Source organism: Phalacrocorax aristotelis, chromosome 14 (assembly GCF_949628215.1).
Source record: "Phalacrocorax aristotelis chromosome 14, bGulAri2.1, whole genome shotgun sequence".
NCBI classification, from domain to species: Eukaryota; Metazoa; Chordata; class Aves; order Suliformes; family Phalacrocoracidae; genus Phalacrocorax; species Phalacrocorax aristotelis.
Genome location: NC_134289.1, coordinates 5,402,468 through 5,419,098, shown reverse-complemented (window position 1 = coordinate 5,419,098; position 16,631 = coordinate 5,402,468). Strand labels below are relative to the sequence as shown.

At 40.1% G+C, this 16,631-nt stretch overlaps 1 protein-coding gene across 7 annotated transcripts; it reads right to left on the bottom strand.

The window, feature by feature from the left end:
* Window positions 1-1,501: 1,501 nt before the first annotated feature.
* On the bottom strand, window positions 1,502-16,563 carry DNAJC12 (DnaJ heat shock protein family (Hsp40) member C12). Of its 7 annotated transcripts, none has more exons than XM_075109685.1 (7): window positions 16,098-16,537; window positions 15,648-15,885; window positions 11,947-12,042; window positions 8,617-8,695; window positions 6,135-6,274; window positions 4,716-4,917; window positions 1,502-2,640 (listed from the first exon to the last, which is right to left on the bottom strand). In XM_075109685.1, the coding sequence occupies exons 3-7, from the start codon at window positions 12,022-12,024 to the stop codon at window positions 2,546-2,548; spliced, it is 594 nt and encodes a 197-aa protein (XP_074965786.1). In that variant the 5' UTR covers window positions 12,025-12,042; window positions 15,648-15,885; window positions 16,098-16,537; the 3' UTR covers window positions 1,502-2,545. The 7 variants fall into 7 exon arrangements, 5 of the variants coding, with proteins under 5 accessions (XP_074965786.1, XP_074965785.1, XP_074965787.1 ...); XM_075109684.1 differs by having other exon boundaries at window positions 16,433-16,520; XM_075109686.1 differs by lacking the exon at window positions 16,098-16,537 and adding an exon at window positions 12,592-12,664 and having other exon boundaries at window positions 15,648-15,736.
* Window positions 16,564-16,631: the final 68 nt, after the last annotated feature.

Sequence of the window (16,631 nt, the reverse complement as noted above, 5' to 3'; positions counted from 1 at the left end):
AAACACAAATTAGAATACTGATCTCTAGCAGCTATGCTGCAAAACGCAAGTTTTGTCATCAGTTTTCGCTGGGCTAAGAGGCTTCCAAATATCTGCAATTATTCATCCAGAACAAATATCTAAGGGTGCTTTGCCAAAACAAACCATGTAATAACTGGCTAATGATGACATCAGTTTTAATGACATGAAAAATCAGCTTGCTGTTCAAAGGTCTATTGTATACTCACTTCTCAAGGGAAACCAGCTGGTTAGGTGCTAAACCATCCAACTACCCCCTTTTACCTTTATGAGCAAGTGAAATGAGGAGAGGAGAATCTGAGCTGCCATCTGACTCAGAGGCGTTGCATTTCCATCTTTTTGTTGAAGAGAGAAAAATTGTACCCTATTGCTTTCTATCCTTCACATGAACTACAGTTTCTTCTGTTACTACTCTTTGACATTCTTTACATGTAAAACGGATTGAAAGTCTTTCTTGAGCAAGTACCTTTATATAAAGGAAAGTAGAATATGTACTAGAAGAAAATCTGCTACTACATTTAGCAGATATTACAGAGAATTATTAATCTCATCTCAATGTTTTCAGCTGCAAAATATGCAAGGGAGAAGCATGTAGAGTAAAAAAAAAAAAGAGATTTTTGGATAAGCAGGATGATGTGCTGCAGAAATAGCTATTGCTACTGATGCCATCACATCTAGGATCAATGTAGCTGTATCAGCAGAACACCAGTACTTTGAGCTTTTATAAACTGGTACAAACACAACCAGCATTAACAGGGCTATCAGCTCCTGTAAAGAAAACTGGCACCAGAATAAATATACTAATGAGGTTAATAAGATGTACATATTATCAGGGTTCCATTGGCAGCACTTGTGTTACAATTTATAGCAAATGTCAATGCTTATAAATATCTGAAGGGTGGGTGTCAAGAGGATGGGGCCAGACTCTTTTCAATAGCACCCAATGACAGGACAAGGGGCAACGGGCACAAGTTGGAACACAGGAAGTTCCACCTGAACATGACGAAAAGCTTCTTTCCTGTGCGGATGCCAGAGCAGGGGCACAGGCTGCCCAGAGAGGCTGTGGGGTCCCTTCCCTGGAGACATTCACACCCCGCCTGGACGCGGCCCTGTGCCCCTGCTCTGGGTGTGCCTGCTCAAGCAGGGGGTTGGACAAGATGCTCTCCAGAGGTCCCTTCCAACCCCTGCCATTCTTTGAGTCTCTGACACCAAAGAGGAGAAGCGCAGTAGGTCAGTCAGCACATCATACCCCTGCATGGTACAGCCAAACATGTCACTCCAGGGAGAGACAGACGTTGTAATATTCTTTCCATGTTGGGAAAAGACTGTAGTTTTCAAATTAGGCTTTGCATGGAATGCCCAAGATTCATAACTAGACCCCCTTAAGCTTTTACCCACTGAGGGGACAAATAACAAGAAATTCAAAAGGAATCTCTGTGGTGGGTAGAGGATTGCAATTTAAAAAATGGAAACAACCCCTTCCTGTATGCATGCAGTTTTATTTGTTGCTGATGGAATTACTTGCCTGCACAAAACCACAATGTCAATACCTGACATATTAGCCAGGTTTACAGAGAAGAAAGCAAATACAAAACAAACACAATGTAGAATTTGAAAAGTTGCCTAAAATATCAAAAACGTTTAATGTGAGATTTTGTACACATTAATGCTTACTGGCCTGATTCTTCATTCCTCACCATACAACACCCTGATAAGACCCCATCTATCAGGCAGAGCAGGGAAGGATATTGCTCTTAAGCCACAGGACAATGCTGGCAACACATACGTGGGGTATCAGTTGTCCACCACTAAGTCTCAAGAAGAAGAAAGGTGCTAACTGGAGAAGTGGAGTTCTGAAACTGCCTTCCAAAATAAATAGCTGGTGCCAAAACTGTACTTGTTAAGACAGAAAGCAAGTAATTCTTCAGAGAGCCTGATCTGTCACAGTGACCTTGGATCTTACTTCATCTATATCGTAAGATCAAAATTCTCCAACAAGTTAAATCTGTCACAGTATTGTGCACGCGCGTGTTATAAATGACTACAGTAAGTACAATGCAATGGAGAAGTGAGCCAGAGTATATAGCTGAGAAATAAGCATGGTTTTGATTAAAGTTCACTGTATATAGCTTTTGGAAGATCATCACTGAATAGGGTGATATGCTGGAGTCTAACACTGACTTCTGGTTCTACCAAGAGTACATCCTTTGTAACATCACAGCATTGAGAAAAAATATTCACTACACAAATATTTAAGAATACAAGAAACAATATATATGATGTTAGATAACTTCATAAAATCACTTTATGTTACCGCTGAAAAGGGCTTTGCTTATTAAAGTTTGCTTGTTAAACTTGAAGACCTCCATCTGCAATGCTTACAGCACACGTGTTTACAAATCAGTATTAAGACATTTATTCAAACAACATTCACATCACAATGAATGAATACAAAATACAAATAACATAACTGCTGACAAAAAAATACTGAATGGTTGAACAGATGATCTCATGCTTATTTTGCATTTTAGATCTCATAGTTTCTGAATTTCCTCAGAAGCTCTGATGGAGCATCCCCTGACCAGCGGAAACGCAAGTGCCAGTAATTTGCGTCTGAAAATCCTGAGGGTAAAAAAAGAGAAAGGCAAGTAAATTATTATAAACAAGTATAAAACTAAGTTGCCTGAATTAATACTTGATAGTCTTCCCCTAAAAAGTAAGTAAAAAAATTGGTCACTTCCACTGCTCTTGACTAGCTGGGACAACCTCTGTATCCTTGGCACCATTTGAACAAGAACTCAGGCAAACGCCAAACTTCAAGATCTGTATCAGTTGGGAAGAGTCCAAAGGAGAACAGCAAGAACGAATGCAGTCTGGAAAAGGGGACTTACAAAGAAAAATTGACCAAACTGCATTTGCTTAATCTAAACAAGAAGAGATATAAAAAGACTTGAAAAATCTCCATGTAAATGAAAGGCAGCAGCGTGGAGGGCATGTACAGATGGCCCTTTCGACATACACGGGAATAGAAGAGTTTTTCAGAACCTGCACTATGTTTTTATGACCTACGGGCTGTTAGTACTAAAATGTGATCTTCCTATATCAAGAAGCTGAAACCTATTGCCAGACTTAGTGTTAAAATCTCTTATTCAGGCTGAAATAGCTACGTGGAGTTGTAGCCCGTCATTCTTACAGACCAGCAGACAGGAACTGAAAATATCCCAGTTTAAAAGTGGAATCCAATACAATAAATTTTACTGAACCAAAATAAAAGCATTATCAACATCCTAACATCAAGTATGAACACTGAAATGCATACAGGCCCTGTCAAATAAATATATTCTAATATTAACATTTATTAATATAAATATATGCCCACTGGATAAATTAAGAAGGCATTTGATGGGTTTGATATTTTTCCCATTCAAATCTACGGAAATTAAAACTTTAAAAAATTATGAGAAAGAGAATATCTGCAAAGAAAGCTCACTATTAGATCTTATACCAGATATAAGGAAGATATCTTTTACAATGAGGGTGGTGAAGCACTGGCACAGGTTGCCCAGGGAGGTGGTAGATGCTCCGTCCCTGGAAACGTTCCAGGTCAGGCTGGACGGGGCTCTGAGCAACCTGATCCAGTTGAAGATGTCCCTGCTCACTGCAGGGGGGCTGGACTAGATGGGCTCTAAAGGTCCCTTCCAACCCAAGCTATTCTATGATTTTATAATTACAAGGAACAAGATGATGTTTTATTTACTGTGCAATTTTACTGATTTACAAAGGATACAGTGATGATTTAATTACCAAAACCAGCAAATAGTGTGATTTTATAGAGCACAATTTCTAAATATAAAACTTTTAGTTATGCGTCACATACATTTGTTTGTAGAATTCCCTTCTTTGTTTTCTGTATTCCACAAATGGTTGGGATTAAACTAGGTTTTGCTACCCTCACCATTCAACTTAATTTCCTGTTTGATCAAGCTGGGAAGAAATGACAGGACTTTGTTTAATAATAGTTCTCTGATAACATAAGCCTAAGATTATGAAACTCCTGAAGGATGAAGCAGAACAGAGGGTGGCCATTGTGGTAAGTAAACTTTGATTCAGGCATACTAACCTAAGCAACAGACAGGAAATACTAACTGGCCAGATGACAGCTTTTGAAATACACATTTATTCTGGTGCACGTGCTAAATTTTTAAAAACCTGTTCAAATAAAAATGAAGCCTTCAAGTCCCAATTTTTAGTCCTCATTAACTCATCAGATGCAAACTGTGCATAAGTACTGAACACTGGATTAAAAAAAAAATAAAATACCTAAATATTTAACATTTTTTAAGTTGCTATTTAGAAAAAAAAATCACTGAAAATAATTGCCTTATTTTTCATCTTGATATAGCAGCAAAACTGAACTTTTCATGCTGGTTTTAGAAGAATTTTTTTTCTTCTTCTCCAGTTTTTGGTTTTACTAGCAAACAAGTGAGCAAACACAGGGTAGGGAGGAAGAAAGGTCGGAAAGCTTCAAAATTAAATAAACAACATAAAAACCAGAACAAAACCCCAATGCAAAACCACATTTAAAAAGCTACCAGTTAAACATATTATTCTGGAGAAGAATTTCTCATGACTAAAAGCCTCTGTTTCAGGCCAATCCCTGGATATTGCAATTTTCTGTAACGGCTGGTTTCACTTACTTGGGGAGTCTGGGTTCTTTGAAGACTGTGGTTTCACATCAGGAATTGCAACATCTTCTTGCTCCCTGTTCCCATCTGACAATCCGTCTTCATTGTTTTCAGTCTGTTGGGTCCAAATCTCATTAGTTATGTTGTTGCTATTATTCAAGTCAGGAGCTTCCAGCATTTGGTCCTTCTTACTTTGGACAGCCCAGTGCATTGACTAAAGAAATGCAAAAATAACAAATAAAGAACTAATTCCTATGCCTTAAAAGATTTTTAATGAAATTCTCTTTTCTTTCTTATATTGTTGTAATAAATGGTTAAACAAAGCACATATAGAGAGAAGCTTGCAGGTCAGTAGGACAGGGGAAAGCACCGTCACGTGTTGCAAAAAGCATTTGAGAGGATAGTTTATGTCAGGTGGGGATGAAGAATGAAATGTACAAATGCGTCAAGTAATTTTAAGGGTCTTTTGTCCAGTTTTGTCTATCATGACTTCTGAAGCTTTTTTAATAGGGCTTGAGCAACTTCGAAAACATCCATTTTCAAAGCTGTCTTTGACTTCAAGGTGCCCCTTGAAAAGAAGACAATTTGGAAAGCTTTACTGTTAAAAGTCTGTGGAATGACTTCTGTTTGGAACTGAACTAAGCTTGATGGGATACTTCCAGCAACGTTTAAGCTCAGGCATAACACTTTAGTTGAAGAGGCTCTCAGAATTCTCTTGTAAGCAAAACTCACGCGGGCAGAATTGGCAAGGGAAACATTTATTCACCTGCCTTAAAATCTGACCATGTAGACTTGTAACTATCATTCATAATAAGGCAGGAAAAGAAAATTCAAACATTATGGAATTAGGATCCACTACAAACACACTATCAAATTATCTCACTAGCCAAATTAGGAGGGTAAAGAACCTTTATAACATCCATCTCTGTCACAAATCACACCACTAGCCTAGCAGGGCCCCGCCAAAGACCTGTGTGAAGCACAGGGTTCCAAGGAACCCACCTTCTAGATTTTTCAGTGAGCTCTCTGTTTCATCAGATAGCATCTGGTAAGCAATATACCAAAAGGCAAATCTATTATACAAAGGTCCTAGCTTTGAAAATAAATAAAAGGTTCCTACAAAAGCAAAGTGTGCTGAAGCATTTGAAATCAGCCCTTAAATTTAATATAATACACATAAAAGCAGCAACTTGATAAATTCACTCTGAAACTACTAGCCTAAAACCCTACTGTGAATGGGCTTCTATAGCCTTCCAACTTTTCCCAAATTTAACTTCCTTAGTGCAGGAATCACTCTGCACTATTCCCATCCCCAAAACCCACCACTGCAGCAGAAGCGTTGTAACTTACCCCCCTCCTCACTGCAACATTTTCTCTGGACCAGCCCTATCTCCCCCTCCTCCTGAAGGCCCAAACTTAGACACCACCAACCGTTTTCACAGAATTGCTCAGGGCCTCCCACTGCTGGAACGGAATGGTGATTTTGCTTCGTCGCCAGTAATCGTAACGCGCTCGACTCTCTTCATTAGTAAGAATCTCCTTAGCTTGCTGCAGCTTCTGGAAATTCTCGACTAGAACACAAACCAAAAAGCTACTAAAGCCAGTATCTGTTTTCAAAGAAATTAATTCAGGTGTGAAAGGGGAGCTGCCAAAAGTGGCTTAGAGCAAACAGAGTAGAGGAGACAGGAGGAGAACTGAGTGACAGAGGGATGTAGTTGTTCTGCTTACAGCTTTGCAAAGTTTTAGCTGGCTTTAGGATCATATGTGGACAACTGATACCCTTTCCAAATGAAGACTAAAACGCTCATTTGTTTACCAGCTTCAAAATCTCCCAAATTTAAGTTCAGAGAAACTTACAGACTACAACAGGCAAAAGGCGCAAGTCACCCCCTGCAGACCCCCTTAAATAGGGAAATTAAACTAGAGTAAATGCTTAGACAGAACACTCATCCACAGCAGCAAGGAAGTCAGAGCAAAGCACACCACCAAGAAAACAGTAGCAGGGTGGGGAGGGAGGGGGAATGGCAAGCAAAAATTGACAAGCAAGAAGAGGAATCTAAATTTAGTTCAAATCAAGCAACTTGTGCATTTTATTAGGTATGTTCTCTACATCTGCTAAAATGTTATTTTGAATACCAGACTGCATGAATGAGAGCTCTTCTTGTTCCCTACAGGGCAATTTTTCATTAAATGGTTACTAAGGATGCAGGTGCATGTTACTATTTGTAGAAGGGTTATAAAGATTTAGTGAGTCACCTATGTTACAGTGATTATTATTCATTTATTCCAGTTTACAAATTAGAGAGATTTCTTTTGAAATACACTAAGCCCAAACACTAATCAAAATTGATAACTATAAATTAGACAATAGATTGAGGGGGCAGTTCTATTAGGTTTCCTTTTTCTAGTGTTACTGGTTTTCAACAAATGAAAGGTCTACTTTCATTATTCTTTACTGAGCTTTAAGCTGATGAAATAAAAAAAATAAAGTAAACTTTCACCAGCACTGTAAAAAGGTATTTAAAGTAAACACAGCATGTTCAGGTAAATGAAGCATAAAATAATTCTTCTTGACAAACAGAGCTAGTCCAACATTTGGCACTTGGCCTCCCTCTTCGAGTTACTTAGTTTTGATTAATTGTAGGGGTGGGACAGGACTGGGTGGGGTGCAGACAGAACAAGACCATGCACTGGCACACTCTCTTATTTCCTTGGTGCAACAGCCAGAACTTTCTGCAAAGCTGATTCCATTGGTTTCATCGGTACTTGTGCTATCGTTTAGAATAATTGAAATAGTAGTGATCAGGTTATTGTTAATAGATGGTAGATTGTCTCTCAAACACCAGATCTCAGGGGGTTCCTTGTCAGGGAATCTCGAAGTGAAATATCTCACCTATTTCACCTTTTAACTCCCCCCCCCGCGTTGTTGCCTCTGATTCTAGGCTAGGATGGCCCATCAATAAGGAAAGCCAAGCCCTGCTGAGAGCTCTGCTCGAGGCAGTGAAGTCTCATTTAACATCTGCTATATTCCCAGCTCTGCTACCTCAGGGCAGGGCATGGGTGAGGTCAAACTCACACAAGCAGGTAGGCTGTGGTGTTCAGTTTATGCCTATGGTGTTCAGTTTATAGTTAAACTAATAGGAAGAATCCAAAGGAAAGGTGTTGCACATTAATCAAAATGAGAAGCGTATGTAATTGTTCTGCAACAAGTTTTTGGTAGGGACCATAATTATGATCAGAAAAACCTTTACTGTAAGAATCTAAACTATTCAGACAGACATTGGTGAGCACTGATTAGAGTTATCTTGTGGTTATGAATGGGTAAGATTGTCTCCAGATAACTCAGGTCCTGCTTAGCCGTCACAGGTACGATGAGCTGCAGCCTTTCATAAACACAAATGTTAGCTGCTGTTCTGCAAACAGATGGCTACTCATGTGGTGCTGGCTTCTCTTTATTTCCAGTCATTAAGTTACATTAAAAGAAACTAAAGTACATCTAATGTGTTCCTGATGGGCTTGTTCATGGAAGCAATTTAACTAGTTGATGCACATATGGCACTTGAACGCCACTGAGCATGGCAACAGGCCAACTTCATAGGTCTAGAAAGGGATACAGTCCATAAATAATTTCTGGATTAAAAGATGTTCTACCATAGAAAGAAAAAAAATTGAAAGTCCCAGGAAAAAAAAAAAATCCAAAAAGCGTCTTCCTGCTCTTTCAACTAGGATTGTGGAAGTGTTAGAAAATAATATTAAAGCTTGCTATTTAAAGACAATATGCTCAATACACATGACAATTAAAATATACTGGGGTAAAGAATATTTAATAAAGTTTTAAGGCTGACTTTAATATCTTAGTCATGTTACTATAAGAAAAAAAATAGATTGGTTTTGAACAGGGAAGAATACATACCTGCTTTGGGGTTTCCAGGATGTTTGTCAGGATGACATTCAAGGGCTTTAATCTTAAATTCCGCAAGAATTTGTTCGACCTAAACAGAATGTCGAGACTTAAAGTCAGTAAATGTATACACACAGAAAAGATTTTCAAATTTGCTTTCTGGAAGGGGTTGGGAGGAACAATCAAGAATGCTGAAAGATTTTTTCCTATTCATTTTTACAAGCTTTAGTACGAGCGAAATAGGTAACAACAACCATCTGTCAGTGACACTGCTTATTTAATTTCATTTTCCACACACTCATCCTTATTCCTGTTTTTGAGAAGCTCAGTCATCCAAGACGGCAAGTTGGCTTTAAGAAGAATGTGTAAAGATCGTGTGTGTGAAACCCTTTCTGCACATTTGACCACGCAGGCCAAATGCATCACTTCAGTTGCTCTTCACTTGGTTTAATCAACTCTAACTTTTAACCAAGTCTCATTGCAGGAAGCAAAGACTTTCTGTATTGCTGAAGATAAGTTTGTGGGATTGGGTGGCTTCCTCCATATCCTCTTCATAGGAAACCTGGCTGGTACCACATGACTTTTCCATCTCGGATACCCCAAAGCTAGATAACTAGCAGTTCACATTCTTCCTGTCAAATTAATTTTCTGTGCAAAAAGGTTGGCTTGGCAAAGAATAAATTTATAATCAATATTAGAATATTGGCATGTGTTAGTTTACTAGTTAATTACAAGTTCCCACACAGTTTATACGTACCATGAAGTACTACAACCACTGGGGAAACAAAGACATCTTAACAGTTAACAAAATACAGGAAACCACTGGAGTGGGCACCAGCTTAGATTTTCAATTTTTCAGATTTTTCAAAGTATCCTGCTTCTTATTACAGTTCAGAAGCCAAAACTTCTTTGTATCATTCCAGTACAGCTTAAGCTTTCACAACAATTTGCCCTGAGATACCAGATAGCTACTCTTCTTTCCCATGCTGGAAAGGCTGTTCATATAAAATTCCTCATCCTTCAAACCCTAATATCCATATACAATTTAATGATCTATTTCAAAATTAAGGCTCATAACATTTTTTCCTTAGAATAAAACCACAGTTAACTCAACTAGCTGGCCAACTTTTGTTGTCATATGCTGGGAAAAATATGGTCTACAGTGGTATTTTAAGAATTCTACACTTTTTGTTCTTCTTGGTAACTTCTTCCAGAGTGACAGATACAAGGTGATATATTTCCACTCAGTAAGACACTTAAAAATATATACATTGCACAAAGAACTCGCTGAAACCGGTTGCTATATATCTAGCTACCATCTCTAAAACTTAGTTATATAAAGGGGAACTTTATAAAGTTAAAATATGTACAATAGCAGAGGGGCAGCGTGGAAGTGTTCGGTTAAAAAAAAATCAGTACAAGGAAAAGTTTATAAGAAGTTTATACAAAATATATGAAATTTATATAAAATATTCAAAATATTCAGTGAGATGTTTTACCAAAAAAGGATATCCAATACGCACTATATATGAATAACACTGTTCTTGGAAGAAGGATGAGATTAAATCTCCCCTCTTCCTCTCAAGTCTGAAGATGAACCAGGTGTTCATGAGCTCAGCCCTACAAGAAGCCAAGAATGAACACGGGTGTTTACTTGAGTACGGGAAAAATCTGTAGAAATTTAGACTATTTGTGCTTATATTTAACCAGGTCAGATGAAGACCAGAATATTCAGCAGCTTAGCTGAAAGTAGCACAGCTGGGAGTGTGCTGTATATGCCTAAAGAAGCCTGTGCTGCTACAAACGCATGACTGCACAAAGTTATGAGATTGCAAAACACCTGTAATACTTCGGATTTCTGTTACATGTTAGGAGGAATGTGCACCATCCTGAGGGACGGCAATCATGGTACTCAGTCAAATCGTCATCGCAGTTCCTACTCCCATGTCAAAAATAGTCAAGTAATATCTCCTGCTTCTCTCAACAAATAACACTTGCAGATTATTTTCAGGACCCATTAGCATTTATTCCATCTTTTTAATTTCATTTTTAAGCAATTTGAAAAAGCATTATCTTATGTAACTATTCATTAATTGCTGAGCCCTAAAGGAATTAGTGTAAGGTAGAAAATGAGCAATAGCATCTTCCAAAAAAGCCTGCAGAGGAACTTTAACACCGCCCTCTGCTGGGATGACTTTTTAGGAGTTATCTTAGGAAAAGCTTTAAATTGCCTTCTGTCACAGATCAAAGATGCTCACTGGTATGCTTTCAGTGGCAGAAAAGGTATTTTCCCAGCATTTGACCACCAGGACAGATGAGAGCATCTGATTAAATACAGCTTTTATCCACACTGAATACATCCTTCATTACAGCAGAATAATCAAAACTCCTTTTCCAAAATCACAGCACAATTCCAGTTAATATAACAACTAGATTAAAAAATACTAACATACCACAAGCTCAGACTATCCAAAGAAATGCTACGTGGACATCTTTAGGAAGACGAACACTTGTTTTAGCTACAAATCATTTGACAATTGCCAAGCTAGATCTCATTATGAAGTATGTATCTGCTACCAAAACAAATTAGTAAAACTAGTATTTGAATGTCATTAAAACTAGCATTTAAAAATCATTATTGAATCACAGGATCAATAAGGTTGGAAAAGACCTCTAGGATCATCAAGTCCAACTGTCAACCCAATACTACCATCTCTCCTAAACCATGCCCTGAAGTGCCACGTCTACCTGTCTTCTAAATACCTCCAGGGATGGTAACTCTACCACCTCTCTGGGCAGATAAATGGAGATACTATTTTTGGTTTTCCTCCCAACCAATGAATAACAGTGTTTAGAAAATTTAAAAAATATGTATAAAACCTGAGAAACTCAATAGCATTATCAGTAGCTTACAGCTACAAGCATTCATTGTAGTAGTTGCATATAAATAGCTTTCTTCATCCTTTAAAACTGAAAATACATTCCAAAATATTATTTGGATGTTGTTAAATTTATGCAGTTGTCTCATGATTCATAACCATATCGCACATTGAACTAAACTAATGAATAAACGATTATTTCAGCTGTATCTATAATACAACCCTGTTTTATAAGACACTTTTATAATAAGCCTTATTCTAGGATCTTAACATCAGTACACAGATCAGAAAATTGAGCTTTATGGAGGAAGACACTAAAAGATAAAAGTGGCAAGAAGGAAGGTTCACAATGCATTTCCAATAGTCCTGCTGGTAGCGATAAACAACTTCAAATCCCCCCTGTAGACAGAAAAGCACATTCAAAATGTTATTAACCTGGAGGGGAGGTGGGAAAGGCTCTTACCGTAGACAGTTCATCGCATCCTAACAAGTTGTAGTAATCTTCCAAGTCATCCGGTCTGCAGTTCAGAATTGCATCCATCTGGACTAGCCCTGCAGGCTTTTGCAAGCCAAAGCACAGAGGGTATAAAATATAATATCAATACAAAGCTCACACAAGGGTTTAAAAGTTGCCCAGGCAATTTTCACCCAGGTCTACAGCTCTCTCCAGTGCTTTTCAATCCTGGTAGCTGACACACATGAATTTTCTTCAGTGCTCTGCCTGCCATTGGCCCCCTGCAGGATGCCAATCCGGTTGCACAAACCTGCTGATGGCAATGCTCCCTGGGATTTGTAGTTGCCAAAGTCACTTCAACATTAAACTGCGGGTCTCGTCCAGACTGAAAAGACTGGATGCTAATTAAAATCTAGCTGTACTGGAGATTTAGATCGTGCCATCATGTGTATAGCCACTTAAAATCAGGCACATACTTAAAGGCTTTCTTGCACCTCAGCCTACATGTACTAAAATATATTTTCTGCTTAATTTTTAATTTCGACTTTTGCCACAGTCTTTGACAAGGGGATATGGGTAGTTATAGGAAAGAGTAAGTATTGCTTCCCAAATAACAATTACAGGGCTGCAGAATTTTCAGAATGAAGTACCAACCCTGCCAAAGCCTCTCAGAGCTCTGTCAGCCACTTCAACAGAAAGGGGTGACTCTTTATTCCTTGAAGGCTACCTAGGATACACACGTACTACTCTTGAAAAACAAACAGCTCTTGTACATCAGTTGCATGTCTGACAAAATTAAGACTATGAAAAGACAACATGAAATACTGTCTTCTATCGAATTAAATAGCAACTCTCATGCTAAATTACTTTCACATTGTGTCTCAAAGGTTTCTATTGCATGCAAAACATGTTCCTTGTAAAATTCCTTTCACACTGAAGTGAAGTACCTTTAATTTTGAACTGTGACTAATGATCAAGGCCTCAGTCCAGCAAATACTACAGACACGTTTATCCCTAGTGTCTCCTATGATCTGTGGATTTAAAAAGCTTACTTCCTTGGTGTAATACTAACCACTTGCTGAAGTCTTTCCTCCAGAGCCCAAGGAGCTCCATTTTTACTTTTCCCATCCCTGCAAGAGCTTTGTAATCCAAGACGTTTCATGTCATTAATTTCATTTCATTTTGAAATTATATAAAATTCATTATGACATGTTTCATGGCATTAATTGTTGCTGGTTTTTTAAACTAACACTTACAAGTAGATGCCCTGGATAATTCTACAATTTTAGACGCAGAGACTAGTAGGGGATGCTACGCAGAACAGATACACAGGGTGTGAGCAAGGCTAGAACAGGTGCATATTAATCAGCGAAGGACCTAGTGGCCATTCCGAACCGTTTATAAAATACTGAATATATAATTCCTGCATTTACAAGTGCTTTATTACCTGCACTACTAATCTTCTGAAATCATCTACATGTAATATTAGTCTTCCACTTTCCCTTCAAGACTGTATTGCCTGAAATTTCCTATTTTTACTGTATGTTCAGATAACCTAATAAGATTATAAAACTATATAAAGTACGTGAAAAGAATGAGCAATAATATTAAATGGCAAAGCACAAGCCTCAGTGAAACCATTTAAATCTGTCAGAAAACCTACTACCACATTTCTCTGAGTAAATAAAACAATAGATACACTCTTTCAAAGTGGAAGAATTAGCAATTACAAATCTCTCCCTCTCCCCCCATTCATAACTTAATAATAAACCAGAAAAGTATAGGGAAGAAAAAGCCTTTTAGCAAGAGATCATGTAAATATTTAAATAGATTGTACTTTGGGGGAGGACAAAAAGCAAACAGCTGTCCCTTTTCCCAACAGGACCCTGACGTACTGTTCCTGTCCAATGTATTTCTTGCATATTTGCCTAAGGTGAAAGGGAAGGCTCTTTAACCCTTTTCCCCTCGAAAAGCGGGGAATAGCAGCGGCTATTTCTGTGCTGCAAGGTGAACCGCAGGTCCAAGAGCTGGATTCAGATGACAAAACCCTGAGACTTGCAAGCAGCATGCTCACAGGGAATTCACTCGCTGAAGCCTTGGTCCCGTCTATACTCTCCTCTGTTCGAACCAAATAAACAATGGCTTTGGTCCAAACTGCACCAGCAACCACACTTGTGCCCCCCTGCCCAGAGATTTCCAGTGCTTGGGGCACGAGGAGCCTCAGAGCACAGTCCGAAGGTTTGCGTGTGGAGGACACAAAACATTGACATGGAATAATAACCCTTTTACTGCTCCTACCGACTTCAGTGGGACAACTTGCAGAGCAAAGCATCGTCAGAAAAAGGAGAGTGAGAGAACCTGTAGGTAATATGCAGAGAAAAAATACAGAGATTGCCTTCAGGACATAAACTTTATTTGAAAGAGAATCACAGCACAGGAGATAGCACAGATTATGGGCATTTTGGTTAGTGTCACTCAGAACGTACGAACAGCACAGAAAGTGAGGAAATCTCGTATTTGTTCTCTGTACCCAACCACGGGCAAAACATTTCTAGTCATTCTAACACACTATCAACAACTTTGCTCATTTAAAGCCTGGAGTGAAACTAAATTCTGGTTAAAAGGAGGTTTACCATCAACTTGTAAAAGTCATAAATGGCCCTTTAAATAAAACAGCAAGATCTGGAAATCTCTATTTGAATTTATTCCCATAAAATACACCAAATCTTCCAATACCAGCTCTTCCCAACTGACTTTAGTTGCTTTGCTTCCTGAAGGCAGAGTATACATTTTCAAGAAGTTCAAGGCACAATATGACTCAAATGAGTTTTGCATTTCACTCTCTGTCCTTGTCCCCTCATGTGCTTGCTCAGAGCTGCAGAAACAAAAGAGGTCCTAAGCACGACCAACCTGACTTCCCAAGTTAGGGGTAACTACTGCAACATCATTAACGTGTATAAATGCCTGCAATATTAGAGTCAGTTTTAGGATCCTTCAATCATTTCCTACCAATACCTTCACAGAAAGCTTTAGATCATACACCTCTTATCACCTACACATTTTCTTCTTTAGAGTGCAGCCTTCACATAAATACACACCAAAACAACCATGTTAAAGTCACACCTCTCCTTTATGTGCTGACAAAAGCGTCTTGCACGTGCTTTTTAAGATGTCTGAATCTTGCCTCAGCTTCAATAAGGAAAAAAAATGCTTGCAAAAAATTTGCTCAGAATAATAAAACAACCTGAGCTTGTTTCTGAGAAATTGGTGGTGTGAGAAATGGCATGTGTTTAGGGGTTGTTAATATCCAAAAGAACCAAGTAAATAGAATCCCCCCCATACATATATCACCTATGAAGTCCATTATCTGTAAAATAATCCCTTTTGAAGCCAAAAGCCACACATCAACAATTTTAACCCGAAGTTTTTTAAAAGCTGTTGTTATCAAGGCCTGCGAGGAAAAAATTCTACCTGTCTGATCTTGGTCTTGCCACTAAACTTAGGGATTCAGTTGTATTAAATTCCCTAAAACTATTCTGCAAACAGTTTGTGATAGTAAGCAGTAACGTTAAACAAAACAAATTTATATCCATTAAGTTTAGATCAAATCTCTATGTTGGTAGAAGGCCTAGGAAACAGGCTCAGTTCTGCTCAGACAAGCCTTGCAGGTAGAAAGAGACAGTACATCTAAGAAAACCCACGCGTGGTACCTCCGTACTTATGATGGCCCACAACTCAGCATCCAGCTCGGCCGCTAAGGATCGTCTCTACAAGTTTTGTAACGGAAGAGATCACTGGAAAACCAGAGGTCACCACGGCTCCTGGCTGTGCACATCCCACCAGGGAACGCCGATGGGACCAGAATGAATTCGTGGATGTCGTCAGAGTTAACCCCGACTCTTTCCAATCCACCTTCACGGCTCTCTTGTACACGACGCGGGCTGCATTCTGAGAACAGCCGTCGTTCAGGCGGGTGCTGACACCTCCAGCCCCCAAAAACCCCTTCCTGTAGCTCAGGAGCTCAAGCACCACAGCAATGCATTTAACCATCCCTACCAACGGCTCACCCTGCAGGTGTGAGCCCTTTCCCGGGCAGCCAGCAGGCACGCCCGCGTCCCCGGCACAAGCTGTAAATACCGTCTAAACATCCCCCTTCTTACCCTCAGCTGCTCTGTGCTAACAGAAAACGGGAGCCGCGGGGACCCTCTCGGTAACGCTACCGACGGGCAGGCGGACTGCGCCTCCCCGGGTGCCGCACGACGACACCTGCGCCGGGGAACACCGGTTCCTTCCCGAGGAGACAGCGCTCCCTGCCCGCCAGTGCGGGGGACCCGCGGCGAGGGGAGCACCGGCCCCGGCGGCGCTGCGCTGCGGCCGCCATTTGCCGAGGAGCGCCAAGCGGGGTGCGCCTGGGGCGAGAGGGGAGTGGCGGAGGGACGGAGGGACAAACTCCACGGGGACCGGACTTCCCTCCCCGCCACCACGACCCACGTACGGCGGCGAGAAAACCACCGCGCGCTCCCTGCCCCCGCTCCCCGGGGCGCGGGAAGACGCGGCGCCGCCACCACCAACCGCCGTGGCGCGACGGCGGAGCCGACGCGAGCGTCACGTGACGACGGCGGCTCACCCCCCCCCCCTTCACACACCCCCCTCACGTGACCCGGTTTGTTGTTGTCGCGGCCCCGGCGGGGCGG